Raw genomic sequence first — 14,482 nt, 5'->3', positions numbered from 1 at the left:
GCTGAGATCTTTCAAACTGGATGCAGTAAATAAATGCATGCAAATTCAAATGTATCCTTTTCTACTAGGGCCGTCTTTATCGTTCTTTTAAGTCTTCAGTGCTGTGCAAAGTCTTTCATGATGCGAACACAGAAAATATCAATGTATAAAACTGCAACACTTACAATCATAAAAATTTACACACAAGGAGCACAGGGCAGGCTAGATAGTCTGTCACAGCTTTTGAAACTTCTTATGAATTCACACCACACAATGCAAGAACCAGTGCAATACATACTACAATCAGTAAGCAGCACTTACAAAATGGTTTGGATGTTAATAGGAATCATGAAGGAATGCCTTTTAAAAATGAAAGGCCACTTCTCTTGCCAAATCTAGTCAGGTAGCTATATGTCAAATAAACAAGCTTTTTAAAGAATAAAAATCAAAAATAAATACAATGGTTGAAGAACTAAAGTAATTTTTCTGAGTTATTTCTCCATTCACCTTCCTTCTCTTCGCCTCTCTCCCTCCCACTGCACAACTCTCTTTCTCCCCATTCTTTCTTTACCTTGACTCTTCACAACATTTCCAACAAGCATCTCCCAAACCTATAAGCCATAGATCTGTGTTAATGTAATGAAAAAGAGAAATCTATTGGTACTTTCTTCACACAAAATCCCAATTTACCTATATTTTATTTTTTCCTTTAATGCATCTGTTGAAAGTGTCCAGGTCCAACCTAAATCATGTCTCTTTGAAAAGCCTGTTATGTCACTGCAAGCTGGCATCAGAGTCAAAAAGGAAAAAGGTGAAAAAACACCACTAAGGAGAATAAGGCAAATAAATTTTGGGTTGGCTTTTTTTTTTTCCTCTTATTTGTAGTTCAATATTTTAATCTCACATACTATTTCGGGAATCCTTTTCATGGCAGACATTACCTCAGGTTATTAATCTCTATTTTCCCAAATAAACCATTTTATAAGCAAGTCAACACACAACATTCATCAGCCAGTACGCAGCAGCTTCATTACATGGGTCAGTGTTAATAGGATTTAGAGATGCAAAAGGGTTATTCAAGGCCTTCTGGTATAGAAATATGTGCATTAGCCAAAGTATCAGTTGGAATGATTTGTTGTACATCATAAAGATAAGGTCTTCAAAACGTTTTATTTTAATCTTTGGAAAGGTCTTTGGATTTGCTTTCAAACGCTGCGGTTTTGTGCTTTTTTGCTCATGTAAAGTATAGGCAGTAGAAGGCATACGCAGTTCAATTAAAAAGACAGTAGATCAGTTTCAGAGAGAGATAGACATATCACTCAGGATCATTATTCTTTAAGAAGTTTCTACTTATACATAGTTTTAATGATTAAAGTCTTAATAAGAACTTGGAAAACTTATGTATGTTGTTTTTATATATACACACATCCATATATTTGTATGTATATACATGTGCTTGGTATACCCCTGTTCCTTTCCAGTTCTATTCCCTTATTATATTTGTTTCCACACATATCAAACAGTAGTCAAAGACACACCTTCAAGAAGGTAAACTAATTGGACTGTTTAGGTTTCAGTCAATAACATAAAGCTATTTAAAAATGAGGTAATAAGTGAACTGAAGACACTTAAATACTCTCATGTTTTCAAGGCTACAAGTGATACGTGCAGGCAACTTTCATTTCTACTGGGGGAAAGCACCCCGTCATCTCACTGCAGATGTTAAAAAAATCAGCCATTATTATAAAGTTATTATTTTAGTATCTATTTTTTTAATCCAGTCATGCCAAGTGGTACTTATCTTTTGTAATGCAAGTGAGCTGATCTGAAGAAACTGAAAACAGATTCCCTTTTAAATTCCATTTAAAAGGTGGAAACAGGACTATATCTATCTCAGGTTATTGTATTAACATTTCATTTATGGAATCAAAATCTTCCCAGGTGCATTCAAAATCCACATGATGTCTTGAGTGCTAAAGTTTTCAAGAAGATCTGTACATTAGCAAATAAATAGGCAATGTAAGAATACAAGTTTGGCAACAGATGTAGCAGCTAGTAACACAAAGACTGAGGCTAATTAACCTAACAGTAAGAGAAACTGATTTAGCTGTAAAACGCTTTGAGACAACAACAGTTTGTTTGCCACTGTACCAAAAGAAGAAAACAAATAGGTAGGAGGAGTTCTCTGATAGAGTTGCAACCGTTTAAAACATAAAAAATTAAGCTGAGGTGTATGAGGGACCAGAGGGCAATTTTCTAAAACAAGTGGAGCTCAGCAGAATTCAAGTTGCATACTGTCTGCTGCAAAAAAGTATTATTGTCTTCGGTATTTGGACTAACACTTACACACACACAAAAGTATCATCAACTTCACAATAATCACCCCAAACATTCTCACCGGCCTTCCTGATTAAAAGGCTTGACTTATTGTTGATATCACAGCACCAAGTGTCCAAACCCTGGCTGTTGAAGTAGGTATTACTGTTATAACATAAAACAAGGAATAACTGGTATAACAGACAAGTTCTGGTAGAACAGACAACTCATTAAAATTTCTTAAAGATATAGCTAGTTGAGCAGAGGAGAAATATTCCCCCCTACCCATCATGAAGTATACACTTCACACATCCCAGGACGTCACGTCAGAGGAAAAATACCAGGGCTTACCCTTACAACAGTCAAAGGCATTTTTAGAAAAACATGTGTGGGTGTCTGCTGTTGTGAGAAGTACAATCAACAATCAGGGGTAAATCAGAGGTATTGCTGAGGGACGCCTAGTAGTAGCAATGACCACTATCCACAGATTAAAGGGCTTACACAAAACCCATGCCCAAATCAGACTGAGCTGAGAAAAACATCAGCTCTTCTTTTACTGGAACTTCTCTCAGTAACAATTTACTCCTCCACCACTTTCATTGAGAAAGAACTGGTTGATTACCAATAAAATGATAGTCAAAACATAAAAGAAGTTTAATCTCCCATTTCCATCACACCCTCTCTCCTCCCAAGGAGGTGACTATAAAGCAGCACAAAAGCATCAAATACTACTTTTTTTTCCTTTCTTTGGGATTTATCACAAGTTTTCAGTTGTATAGATGGTGGTTTAGCCAGTTTGTTCTTTCTGCAATTTCTACTGCTATATAGAGAAACCTTTAAGGAAATGTAAAGCTAATTTACCTTCCATTCCCCTGTTCTTGAAATGTATCCTCAGGATTGAAATATCTAAAACAGCTAAGCCTAAAACATTTTCAAGGTGCACAACTAGCCTCAGACTTGCTAGCAGATATTTGACATCAATGTTTATTAAAAGTTTTGACCCACAAAATTTGCCAAACTGCATTGGCCTGAGTAGTTCACAGGCTTCTGTGATGACAACAAAGCTTCCTCCTACAAAGAGTTTCACAGTGTCCTAACAGCCTCAGAGCACTTTCCATTCCCATTTCAGTCTGCAACTGCCCCATTGTCTATTGGTCCTGGCAAACACACACATATGTCCCTAAACTTTCTGGGATTTCACAAAGGTTTTAGTTGGTTTCTTCCTCCTCCATTTTCTCACTGTAACTTTCCTCTTCTATCACTACCAAACTACACGCGTTTGTTCCTTGCTCTTCTTCCAATTATACAAGCTTGCTGTGGCCCCAATTCTCTTCTCACTTTAAACATGCTGGTAATAACAAGAGGCTGCTAAAAAAATTGCCAGTCTTTCTCCCGGTAAGTGGCCTGGCACTGGTGAGGTTTCTTCAAAGAGTATCCCTTCCTTGACTGTGAGCCAGAACTTAGCTGAGCTACCAAATTTTTTCCCAGTTCTGCCAATGGGGTCAAAAAAGCATTGAATTAAGTTCTTGAACACTGAGTAAGAATTCCAAGATCCATGCACCTTAAATCTCAGTCACCTATTCAATGCTAATACTCTGCAAAAAGAAGCTGCCCTATACATGTTTATGTCATACTGACAATAGATAAGGAGGGAACAGGTAAGTGTGAGCTAATCAAGAACAACATCTTATTTCTGTTTTGGTTTCCCATCTGCCATAAAGCTGCACTCTGAAATCTCAGAGGTATGCGATGATGCAGCTGGGAGGAGATGAACAGTGCAACATGCCACAGAAACACCGAGGTGTAACACCTTACAGTATCTAGTAGAACAAGATTAAATAGTTGATAAAAAACAGTCTCTGCCACAGAATGCCTCCTGCATAGAAAATCCAAAAAGATGGTCTGAAAGCATACTTGAAATACCTAGAAGAATGACAGTGCTGAAAGCTAGTCCTGTACTCAGACTGACCAAGGAATGTTAGTAAAATCCCAGCTTTTTCCTCTCAGTGAGGGAGATCTCAGCTGACATCCACAAAACCAAAATCACCCACAAAACTGACATGACTATGTTGAACAAGATCTCCAGAAAATTCTTCCACTTCCCTGGAGTCACTTCTCACACATCTTGTACCAATAAACTCCCATAAGCTTTCTAATACAGATTGCCACCTTATGTACCACAAGTGAGATGAAAACAGCTTCTCAAAAAAAGCATACAGCCTGACCAGCCTTGCAGAAGACAAACTTGTGGAGCCACAGTGGAAGGGACTTCATTTTTCTCCATCAGTGAATATTCTCAGCCACAGGGAAGCCTACAAAGTGTTAAACCTAATATGAGATCTACCCAGAAAGCAAGCAGATCAGAAAGAAATGCAAATGCAACCAAAACTGCTATAAGCAAAACCATTGTCCAAACATTTAATCCATCAAATAACTGCCTTAGAAATATATCCACCTGTTTCAAAACTGAAGTAAACACACTTAAATAAATTTTAAATTGTAAAAGGAGGAGCTTTATTTACCCACTTCCCCTGAGAAGAATGACCCCTTCACCAGAAATCGTACTATAACTGTTATTGTAACCTATCAAGCATTCCTTCTTCTTCATAAACAAAGCCATGTACATAAATGACATGGCCTGTCAACTAGCAGAACAATATATTTTAGTAGCTCCCGGGTTTTCTCATATGTTCAAATTTTCCACCTCACAGCATTAAATTTAATTACATAACAATGAACTTCCGCCCTTATGTAACTCATTGGCCTGAAGTTGCTGCAGCTATCTGCTGGGTATAATGAAATTTTACAAATGCTTTATAAAGAGCAGAATGTGTCATGTAACAGTATTAGACCTGAGGAAAAAAAGGTCTTTCATTTTTTCCACAGCAGTACAGAAAAGGAAAAAAGAGGGAGAATCTTTGAGGAAAGCTGTGCTCACTGATGCAGCACAAACTACTGGGAACAGTTTCCTCATGCATTGTTCAGACAAACAATTCTGCATAATTTTCATGATTTTTTAAATTCTGCAACTACAGTATATCTTAAATAAGAATAGATTGTTTTACTGAAGCCTCTACAGTTAGGTTTCAGATTCAACTTTGTTTTTTTTTTTAACTCCTCATGTAAAAGAAGAAAACAGAAAAAATGTCTCTCATGTTTTCAACATTACTTAAAAGCAGAAGTAAGCACAAGCTTTTACTCTCTTTGACTGACTTTTCATAGTTGTAGAAATAGTGGAAGACAGAAATGAATACTTTTACATTTCAGTCACATTTAAATATATATATCCATTAGTGGAAAACTAAAAACTTAGAGGAATCATAATGGAACAAGTGAATTTGTTTTTCAGATCCAGTCAAAAAAAATCCTCTATCTCAAACAGATTATCATGTCATAGTCAGCACAGACCAGACGGGCAAAGCCCGTGATCGATACAGTAACATTTCCAGCAATACAAATACACCCTAAACTGCAAACAATGCTGACCTCTAATCTCTTACCCATGGTATCTCAAAGAGGCTTGATTTGACTCCGTGCTGCCACCCAACTGAAAAAAAACCTTATGGTGCTTTCAAGCTGTGACTCTTAAGAGTTACTCCCATGCTTATTGGTCAATGTAATAAAAGTAGTTAAAGATGCTCTAATTTCCAATTAGGAGAAAAATCCTAAAATCTTCTCAATAAACAATAATTTGCTCTACAACATTAAATGCATTTATGCAGAAAGACAATATTGTCATCCTGATGCTTACCCAATCATCGCGTTTTCTTTAATCTGGCCCTCCGTGCCATTTACCATTGGCTCTTGATTTCTGTTTTCCTTCTCTGAAGCATCACTTGAGAGGCCCAGTAAAGCTCGTACTCGTTTTGACTTCACATCCAATATCGTGTCAGTGTAGCCCACTTCTTGCAAATACCTACAGAAACAGAACTCATGCTAATCTTCCATGCACATCTCACTTATTCAAAACAGCAAATGCAGACTTCTCCCTAAACTCATCTTCCACTCCTTAGATTAGCAAAGTATGGTGCTGTGCTAATGAAACATGCTTATAAATCATCCTGTACCAGCTGCAGAGGGATCGCCTCTTGCAGTACCAGCCTCCACAGTCACAGAGAAAAAAATAAAAAAATAAATCAAAGAGCCTAGCAGTCAGAGGTTATACAATACGTTATTCATTCGTTTACCAAAATGGATGGAAAAGCACTTTCAATTAAAATATTTACAACTAAATTAAAATCACAACAGTTGCACGTACAACGTGGCCATTTTATTCTTCAACACATGGAAACTATACATGAAGCCTTACAAGAAGTGTCAGATATATGTTCCTTATGTAAGCATTATTCAAAGCCTAGAAACCAGAGAATAAGAACAAATTCCGTAGCCGATAGTGAGAGTTGTTATTTATAACGTACTAGGTTTGATAATATCTTCGTCCTGCCTTTTTCTTATTCTGCAATGAATCTGCAAAATATTAATTTGTCTAGCATAAAAGGGCTAGGTAGGAAGAATCTTGGACTAGCTTGTATTTTAAAACCTCAAGGTCTTAAGTTGGCTTTACCATCTATATGCCATGTTGCCTTTGGGGGTGGGAGGCTGAAGGAAAATAATCGTTAAAAAAAAAAAAAAGTCAAAATTAGTCTCTGTCCTCTCATCTAGAATACGGAGTTAATAGCACTGTCTTCTCAGGAGCACTGGATTGATTAAATGGTCAATATTCTAGAGCACTCTAAAGAAGGGAAACGCTATTTTACAATGACAGAATCACAGCATGGCAGTGGTTGGAAAGTACTTCTGGAGATCACCTAGTCCAAATCCTCTGCTAAAGCAGGTTCACCTGGAAAAGGTTGCACAGGAATGTGCCCAGGCAGGTTCTAAATATGTCCAGAGGAGGAGGCTCCACAACCTCCCTGGGCAGCCTGCGCCAGTGCTCCACCACCCTTACAGTAAAGAAGTTTTTCCTCATGTTCAAGTGAAACTTCTGTGTTCCGGTTTGTTGCCCATTGCCCCTTGTCCTGTCACTGGGCACCGCTGAGAAGAGCTTGCCCCCATCCTCTTGACAACCACCCCATAGATATTTAAAAGTATTGATAAGATCCCCTCTTAGCCTTCTCTTTTCCAGGCTAAATAGACTGAGCTCACTCAGTTTTTCCTTAAGAGAGATGCCCTGTTTCCCTAATCACCTTTGTGGCCCTTTGTTGGAGTCTCTCCAGTAGTTCCTTATCTTTCTTGAGCTGGGGAACCCAGAACTGGACACAGTACTCCAGATGGGGCCTCATTAGGGCAGAGCAAAAGTGGAGGAGAGAACCTCTTTCGACCTGCTTGCTACACACTTCTTGATGCACCCAAGAATATCATTGGCCTTTGTAACAGCTGGTACAATTCAAGGACATGCACCTTTCCTGCAACGTTCTCCTCCAACTATTTAACAATATTCTGTACCTAACCACATTTGGAGATAAATACTAATTGTTGCTATATAAATATCAAACAAGTCACCTACACAAAAGAGAGATTGTCAGTAATACACACACTGTGTTCAGCACTTTGTCACTTATTTATGAATGACCCTGAGAAGGAATGACTTGTCTTCAGCATCACTGCTCCACTTTATTTATATTTATTCAACACACATGCAAAGATTTGAGCTTTTGAAAAAGAAAGGCACGTACAAGCCATCCAACAAAAATAATTAACTTTTGTATAATTCCTCAGAAAATGGATCTTTAAAATAAGCTCCAGACTGTCCTTACTGTCTATCTCCCCTCTCATTTAATCATTTAAACCAAAAGTTTTGCTAGCTGATTAGAAGATCTTAGAATCTGAATATCAGCATAGGGGATGAGGCAAACTATTGGGGAAAAAAAACACATAAAGACACTGATGAATGCCTTTAAGAAGACTTTTCAATTTAAACTGAGCACTGTAACCAAGGCAAAAAACCCACACAAAGCTGTGACCAAACACCTTGGAAATTAATTAACTCATTATGCCCACAGTTTAAAAAATGATTTAGGTTAACAGACATTTGCTTCATTGACAGGAATTGCGAATTAGGAAACTTCCAGTCTAACCTTCAGGATAATAGTCTTTTTTGCACTTAGAGCAGGCCAAACTAAGTTATACCTGTCCAACAACAGTTATTTTTATTTTATGTAACTCTTAACAGAGTTATTTGTGTTCACCCTTTTTTTAATTGCAAAAAGAATTGCGAAGTGTCATGACGCACTGTTTTGACACACAGATTGTTTTATTATACTCAACAAAAGTAAAGATTACGTCTTCACAATTTGAAAAGGCTTCTCATCTGAAGTTATGAAATATTAAAATTTTTCAAAAACCTAGGTAAAGCAGAGCAAGAGCTGAATGAACTTCATCTCACACACTAACATTTCTTGAAAGAAAATCTAATAGAAAAAAAATCAAATACCACCATCATCACATTTCATTACCAGATTCTTTCACTTCCATTTGTTATTAGAGTCCTTTTTTCAATACTTACTGTCTTAGCAGCTGTCGTCCTTGTTTCCATATTAGCTGACTGTTCTGCTGTGGCTGAATCTCTGTCTCATTCCCTTCATCTGGAAAAGATTATTTAATTGTGAACATTTTTTCCTTTGTCTTACTTTTATAAACATGTCCATCCACTTGAAAAGACAAATTAGGAACGGTTTAGTAACAAAACAAAAGATTCAAAGTGCCAATAATCAAACAAGAGAGAAAAAAATACACATAGCATGTAACTTATAATATGTACGCATAAAGATTGTCAGGTACATCCTACCGTATGAGAGCAAGTTCTACTAATCATCACTGCTTGTCTTTCTGCGGCATATCAAAAGCCCCATCTAACTCCTCCTTCTTTAAGGTAACATAATCATATAGATAATCTGCAGCTCCATTTTTGCACTAACCTTCCAATACATCTGCTGCTCATACTTTAAGTTTGAACACAAAGGGCCTTAACTGCTAACAATATCAAATGCAAATGCAGCGCAATATCTACTTACACCCTGCTATCCAACCAATTTCCTTAGTATTGGTATGCACAACATAAAACCAACAGATCTACTCACATCCACTTTAAATTGATCCATATTTGTATTAGTTTTGTGGAAGGAAACAAAAAATACAACAGCGTTTATTTGTTTTGTGGGGTTTTTTTTAACATGAAAAGCTGTTGAAAAACATTCACCACATTTTCCACAACTGTAAGTTTGTATCCAAACAGTACTACTCTGGGTAAATGCACAAAAAAAAATTATGTGGCTGCTCTGGTGAGAAACTTATCTGCATGTTGGCAACAACATATTTATTCCATATATGACTTCATATATACATCATGGTGGGGTTTCTTTTCCTCTCCTCCAGGAGATACATAAGCACAATCTTCCCACAAAAGATCTCGGTTTGTTGTCTACAAAAGCCTCTAAAAACTTGAAATTCTTGTGGCTGAAACACTAAAGGATGAACTATCTTCTTGTGTAAACAAAAATTAAGGACCAGAAAAAAATGTGGTAAAATCCTATGAGTAACTTCATATGCGATGTGGGAAAGCTACTGTCCTTACCAAGAAGTCATTTACCTCTAAGCAATGGAATTAACACCACACAGAAAAAAACCCATCACACACACAAGAAACTATCAAACACTAATTGGAATTCACATGCAAGGAGATCCATATGAATTTTATCCATCTCAAATTCACAAATCTATTAATAGCAACTGTGGGAAATAATCAAGTGCACAATGATTTTCTGATGACAACTGAACACAGCTGGACCGAGGACTACCAAAGCTCATTCTGTAAGAATTAAAACACAACTGAGAGAAATCTGTCTGAAAATTCCTTTTGAAAGCAAAATCCCTTCTTCTGAAGCCACTGTTACATACATATACAAGCAAGCATTCTTATTTGCCTAGTCTTCTCAAAACTTATGACCACTAGCTCTAACAGCAGTTTACAGATGAGAATGAAGGTACTTGCGCTATGACCAATTAGCAGCAGAAGATATCACAGGGCATCCCTTTATCAGGATATTGAACTCTTTTTTCCTAAACTGTATTACCAACTCCCCAGGAGATCATAGAGAAAACAAACAAGGACCCATTTGGAAGAACTAATAAAAACACTTCTGTATTTTTAACTCACGGAGCAGGAAAAACAGGGTCCGGCTTACAGAAGTAAGCGTCTATCAAAGATAACTCCAAAGAAGTGTGATAGCAATGTTTATTTTAAGTGTGTATCTTTAATTAGTCCAGATTTTATACAGAATGAAAGTGTCCATTTCTGACAGTTACATATATATAATGCCATGGGATAAATCAGCATAATGGAATTTTAACAAAGGTCATTCCTCTAGTGTTCATTTTGCGGAACTAATGCACTGGCTACGGCTCTTCTGGGCAAGCCAGGCCTTGCACTACATTTCTCAGCTGGAAACTGGAGCAACACGCTACAGTTATATCCTGAGAAATTACAAAACACAAGGACATCTACGATGTTGGCAGGATCAGGACAAACTTTTCTAGTAGTCCAGATATGGACTGGGTCTTCCACTTAGTAACACCAAATTAAACTGTTGCTTCAATTACGGAAATAACCTTCATAATAATGTGAAATAAAATTCCTCAAAAATTCAAAATTCATTTTATCCTGGACAAGAAAAGCCTAGTGCAAAGTTTTGTCATTTGATGTGGGGTTGGATTTTTTGCTTGTTTGGGCTTTTTAATAACTTTCTGAATCCAATGAGGCAAGAATTAATCATGATAGTAAACCAGATCATCCCTTCTACAAACCAAGTGACAGAGCTGCGGTCTGCAGACTTTCTATATTCTTCCTTTAAGAAAAGAGCCATTGCTGTAGGAGTGCCAGAGGACTGAGATACAAAATTCACCACTTATTACCCTTCCTTTCAGGGCCTTGACCTTTAACCAGATAACCAGATGTCTGTAGCACCCCCTCCCCTTTTATTTTATAGAATCATAGAATAACCAGGTTGGAAGAGACCCACCGGATCACCGAGTCCAACCATTCCTATCAAACACTAAACCATGCCCCTTAGCACCTCATCCACCCCTGCCTTAATCACCTCCAGGGAAGGTGAATCAACCACATCCCTGGGTAACCTGTTCCAGTGCCCAATGACCCTTTCGGTGAAGAATTTTTTCCTAATGTCCAGCCTAAATCTCCCCTGGCAGAGCTTGAGGCCATTCCCTCTTGTCCTGTCCCTCGTCACTTGGGAGAAGAGGCCAGCATCCTCCTCTCTACAACCTCCTTTCAGGTAGTTGTAGAGACCAATGAGGTCTCCCCTCAGCCTCCTCTTCTCCAGGCTAAACAAACCCAGCTCTCTCAGCCGTTCCTCATAAGGCCTGTTCTCCAGCCCCTTCACCAGCTTCGTTGTTCTTCTCTGGACTCTCTCCAGAGCCTCAACATCCTTCTTGTGGTGAGGGGCCCAGAACTGAACACAGGATTCCAGGAGCGGTCTCACCAGTGCCGAGTACAGAGGGAGAATAACCTCCCTGGACCTGCTGGTCACACCGTTTCTGATACAAGCCAAGATGCCATTGGCCTTCTTGGCCACCTGGGCACACTGCTGGCTCATGTTCAGTTGCTGTCAACCAACACCCCCAGGTCCCTCTCCTCCAGGCAGCTTTCCAGCTAGACTTCTCCTAGTCTGTAGCACTGCATAGGGTTGTTGTGCCCCAAGTGCAGGACCCGGCATTTGGCCTTGTTAAACCTCATGCCATTGGACTCTGCCCAGCGGTCCAGCCTGTTCAGATCCCTTTGCAGAGCCTCCCTACCCTCCAGCAGATCGACACTTCCACTCAGCTTAGTGTCATCCGCAAACTTGCTAAGGGTGCACTCGATGCCTTCATCCAGGTCATTGATAAAGACATTGAACAGGGCTGGACCCAGCACTGAGCCTTGGGAACACCACTTGTCACTGGCATCCAGCTGGATTTAAAACCAGTTACCGCCACTCTCTGGGCCCGGCCATCCAACCAGTTTTCCACCCAGGAGAGTGTGCGCCTGTCCAGGCCAGAGGCTGACAGTTTCTCAAGCAGAATGCTGTGAGAAACTGTGTCAAAGGCTTTAGTGAAGTCCAGGAAGACCACATCCACAGCCTTTCCCTCATCCAGCAGCCGAGTCACTTTATCATACAAGGCGACCAGGTTAGTTTGGCAAGACCTGCCTTTTGTGAACCCGTGTTGACTGGGCCTGATCACCCGGTTCTCTTGCATGTGCTTCATGATAGCACTCAAGATCACCTGTTCCATGACTTTCCCTGGCACTGAGGTCAGACTGACAGGCCTGTAGTTCCCTGGATCCTCCCTACGACCCTTCTTGTAGATGGGAGGGCAGGACAAGGAGACAGAGAGAGGTATGAACAGAAGTAATTTATGTTCCTAATTCCTCAAGTTCAGTGCTTAAAACTATTTGTGTGAAGTAGGAAACGCTTTCCAGATACCAAGGTGAAAACCTGTCCTCTCTCAGCACAGTGCTGGCATTAGTTGTATGCATTTCCAGTGATCACTGGAAATTTGTAAATAAATACCCCAAGCTCAAACTCTCACTTATGTCTAATAAGCACTTCTATTATTTTTCTCCTGGAACACCACTGAGGTAATCGAACAAAAAATGATGTACCATACATTTCATATCCTTTGTCATTTATCTTTTACTCAGAAGAAATATCCAAAGATAAAAGGATTCTATAGCTATAAATCTAGTATCTCCCCATATCAAAACATCCATCCACATTACGAAGGAACAGAAAAAAAAGTCTTCTCAACAGGAGAAGTTTGTTGGTTTGGTTTTTTTAAAAATCTAAACACATCTTATTTATTAGTAGAGTCTTTCAGAGCATTAGTATGTATTTTTAATTTTACAAATGTAAAATACGGCCTTACTAATTATCCCTATTCCCACTGCTTCTATTAAACGGCTTATTTTATTAACACTATCATTTCAGCATTTGCATAAACCACAGTTAAGCTTTTATGCCAGTAAAGAACTTGTTGTTAAAAAATTCTTACCAGAATCATAGTTCGGTGGCTTCATATCTCCCTGATTCAATTCTGTGCCATACTTTAATTTGTGATATTTAGCCCTGAAAGAAAAAAAATAATAAAAAAACCCCATTAGCACATTCAAAGGCTATCTCTGAACACACAAATGTCACCTGTATTCACTTGAAAAGCCACTCCATTCTTCTAGACTAGAAACAAACCAAAATAAATAATTTCAGCAGGACTTCAAATATGCAATTCTGCTTAATTATTTTTTCCAATGTTGACACATAATTGCAAACTGAATACTGATGAAAGCCAGGGATCAGCAGACTGCAGATTTTACAAAATGCTCTTGCTAAAGAAAAAACTCCTTCCCTGTGGACATGAGTTACTGTCTGCTTCCCTTTCTACCCCTCCTGTTCTCAGACATCACTTAGTATTTCCTATTGTCACCTCAATCAAGCAAGCAGTTTTACTCTTCAAAATGCTGTGCTTTGAGAGCAGCAGACCTTCAATTAGAATTATCTTAAATGAGATTCAGCACTGACAGCAGCCCATTTACACTACTTTCTTGTAAAGCTGCTAGATCTGCCACTAGACCAAATTTGAAAATGGGAGACTTTTAAAAATATTAGCCTACAGAAGGCCTGTTGTAATAAAACCCACAGAGCATGCAACACAATGACAGTAAGAGAAGCTAGAAGAAAAAAAGGAAATGTTTTATTTCATAGAGTCAGTGTTTATAGATATTGCCTATAAAGTTTTGTAGACATTCATAACTAGGTAGAAAAGCAGCACATGTACTAGGTCCCTATGCTGAACAAAAAGCATGTTCTTGTATTAGCCCCACTACTCACAAGGGAATTCTTCCCCTTAAAATATGTTTTAAAAAAAATTAATGGGTGTGACACTTCTTAATCATGAGGCAAGTCTAACAAAGCTTGAACGACTGTATCAAGAATGACTGTAAATAGTGCTCAAGTTACCTGCACCTCTTGATTGCTTCTCAGACATCTTCATTACAATACTTTTTTCTTTTGCCTTTTCCTATTTCATCAAGAAAACTCATTATTTCTAACAAAATGGTGCTGAGGCAAGCGATGCTTGGTAGTTCTATGCTTCAATATCAACAGTACTAGTTTCCTACTAATCCAGCTACATTTTAATT

The 14,482-nt window shown here is 38.4% G+C and overlaps 1 protein-coding gene across 5 annotated transcripts in view; it reads right to left on the bottom strand.

Moving 5' to 3' along the window:
• Positions 1–14,482, bottom strand: part of STRN (striatin) — a 75,982-nt gene that overhangs the window by 40,998 nt on the left and 20,502 nt on the right. For all 5 annotated transcript variants that reach the window (XM_069852471.1, XM_069852472.1, XM_069852473.1 and 2 more), the window contains exons 3-5: positions 13,339–13,412; positions 8,801–8,879; positions 6,047–6,211 (exon numbers count right to left, since the gene is read on the bottom strand). In XM_069852471.1, the coding sequence (XP_069708572.1) occupies positions 6,047–6,211; positions 8,801–8,879; positions 13,339–13,412 (318 nt within the window). The remainder of the gene's footprint in view (positions 1–6,046; positions 6,212–8,800; positions 8,880–13,338; positions 13,413–14,482) is intronic.

This window comes from Phaenicophaeus curvirostris, chromosome 2 (genome assembly GCF_032191515.1).
Source record: "Phaenicophaeus curvirostris isolate KB17595 chromosome 2, BPBGC_Pcur_1.0, whole genome shotgun sequence".
In the NCBI taxonomy this organism is placed as follows: Eukaryota; Metazoa; Chordata; class Aves; order Cuculiformes; family Cuculidae; genus Phaenicophaeus; species Phaenicophaeus curvirostris.
This window is presented reverse-complemented; position numbering and strand designations above follow the sequence as displayed.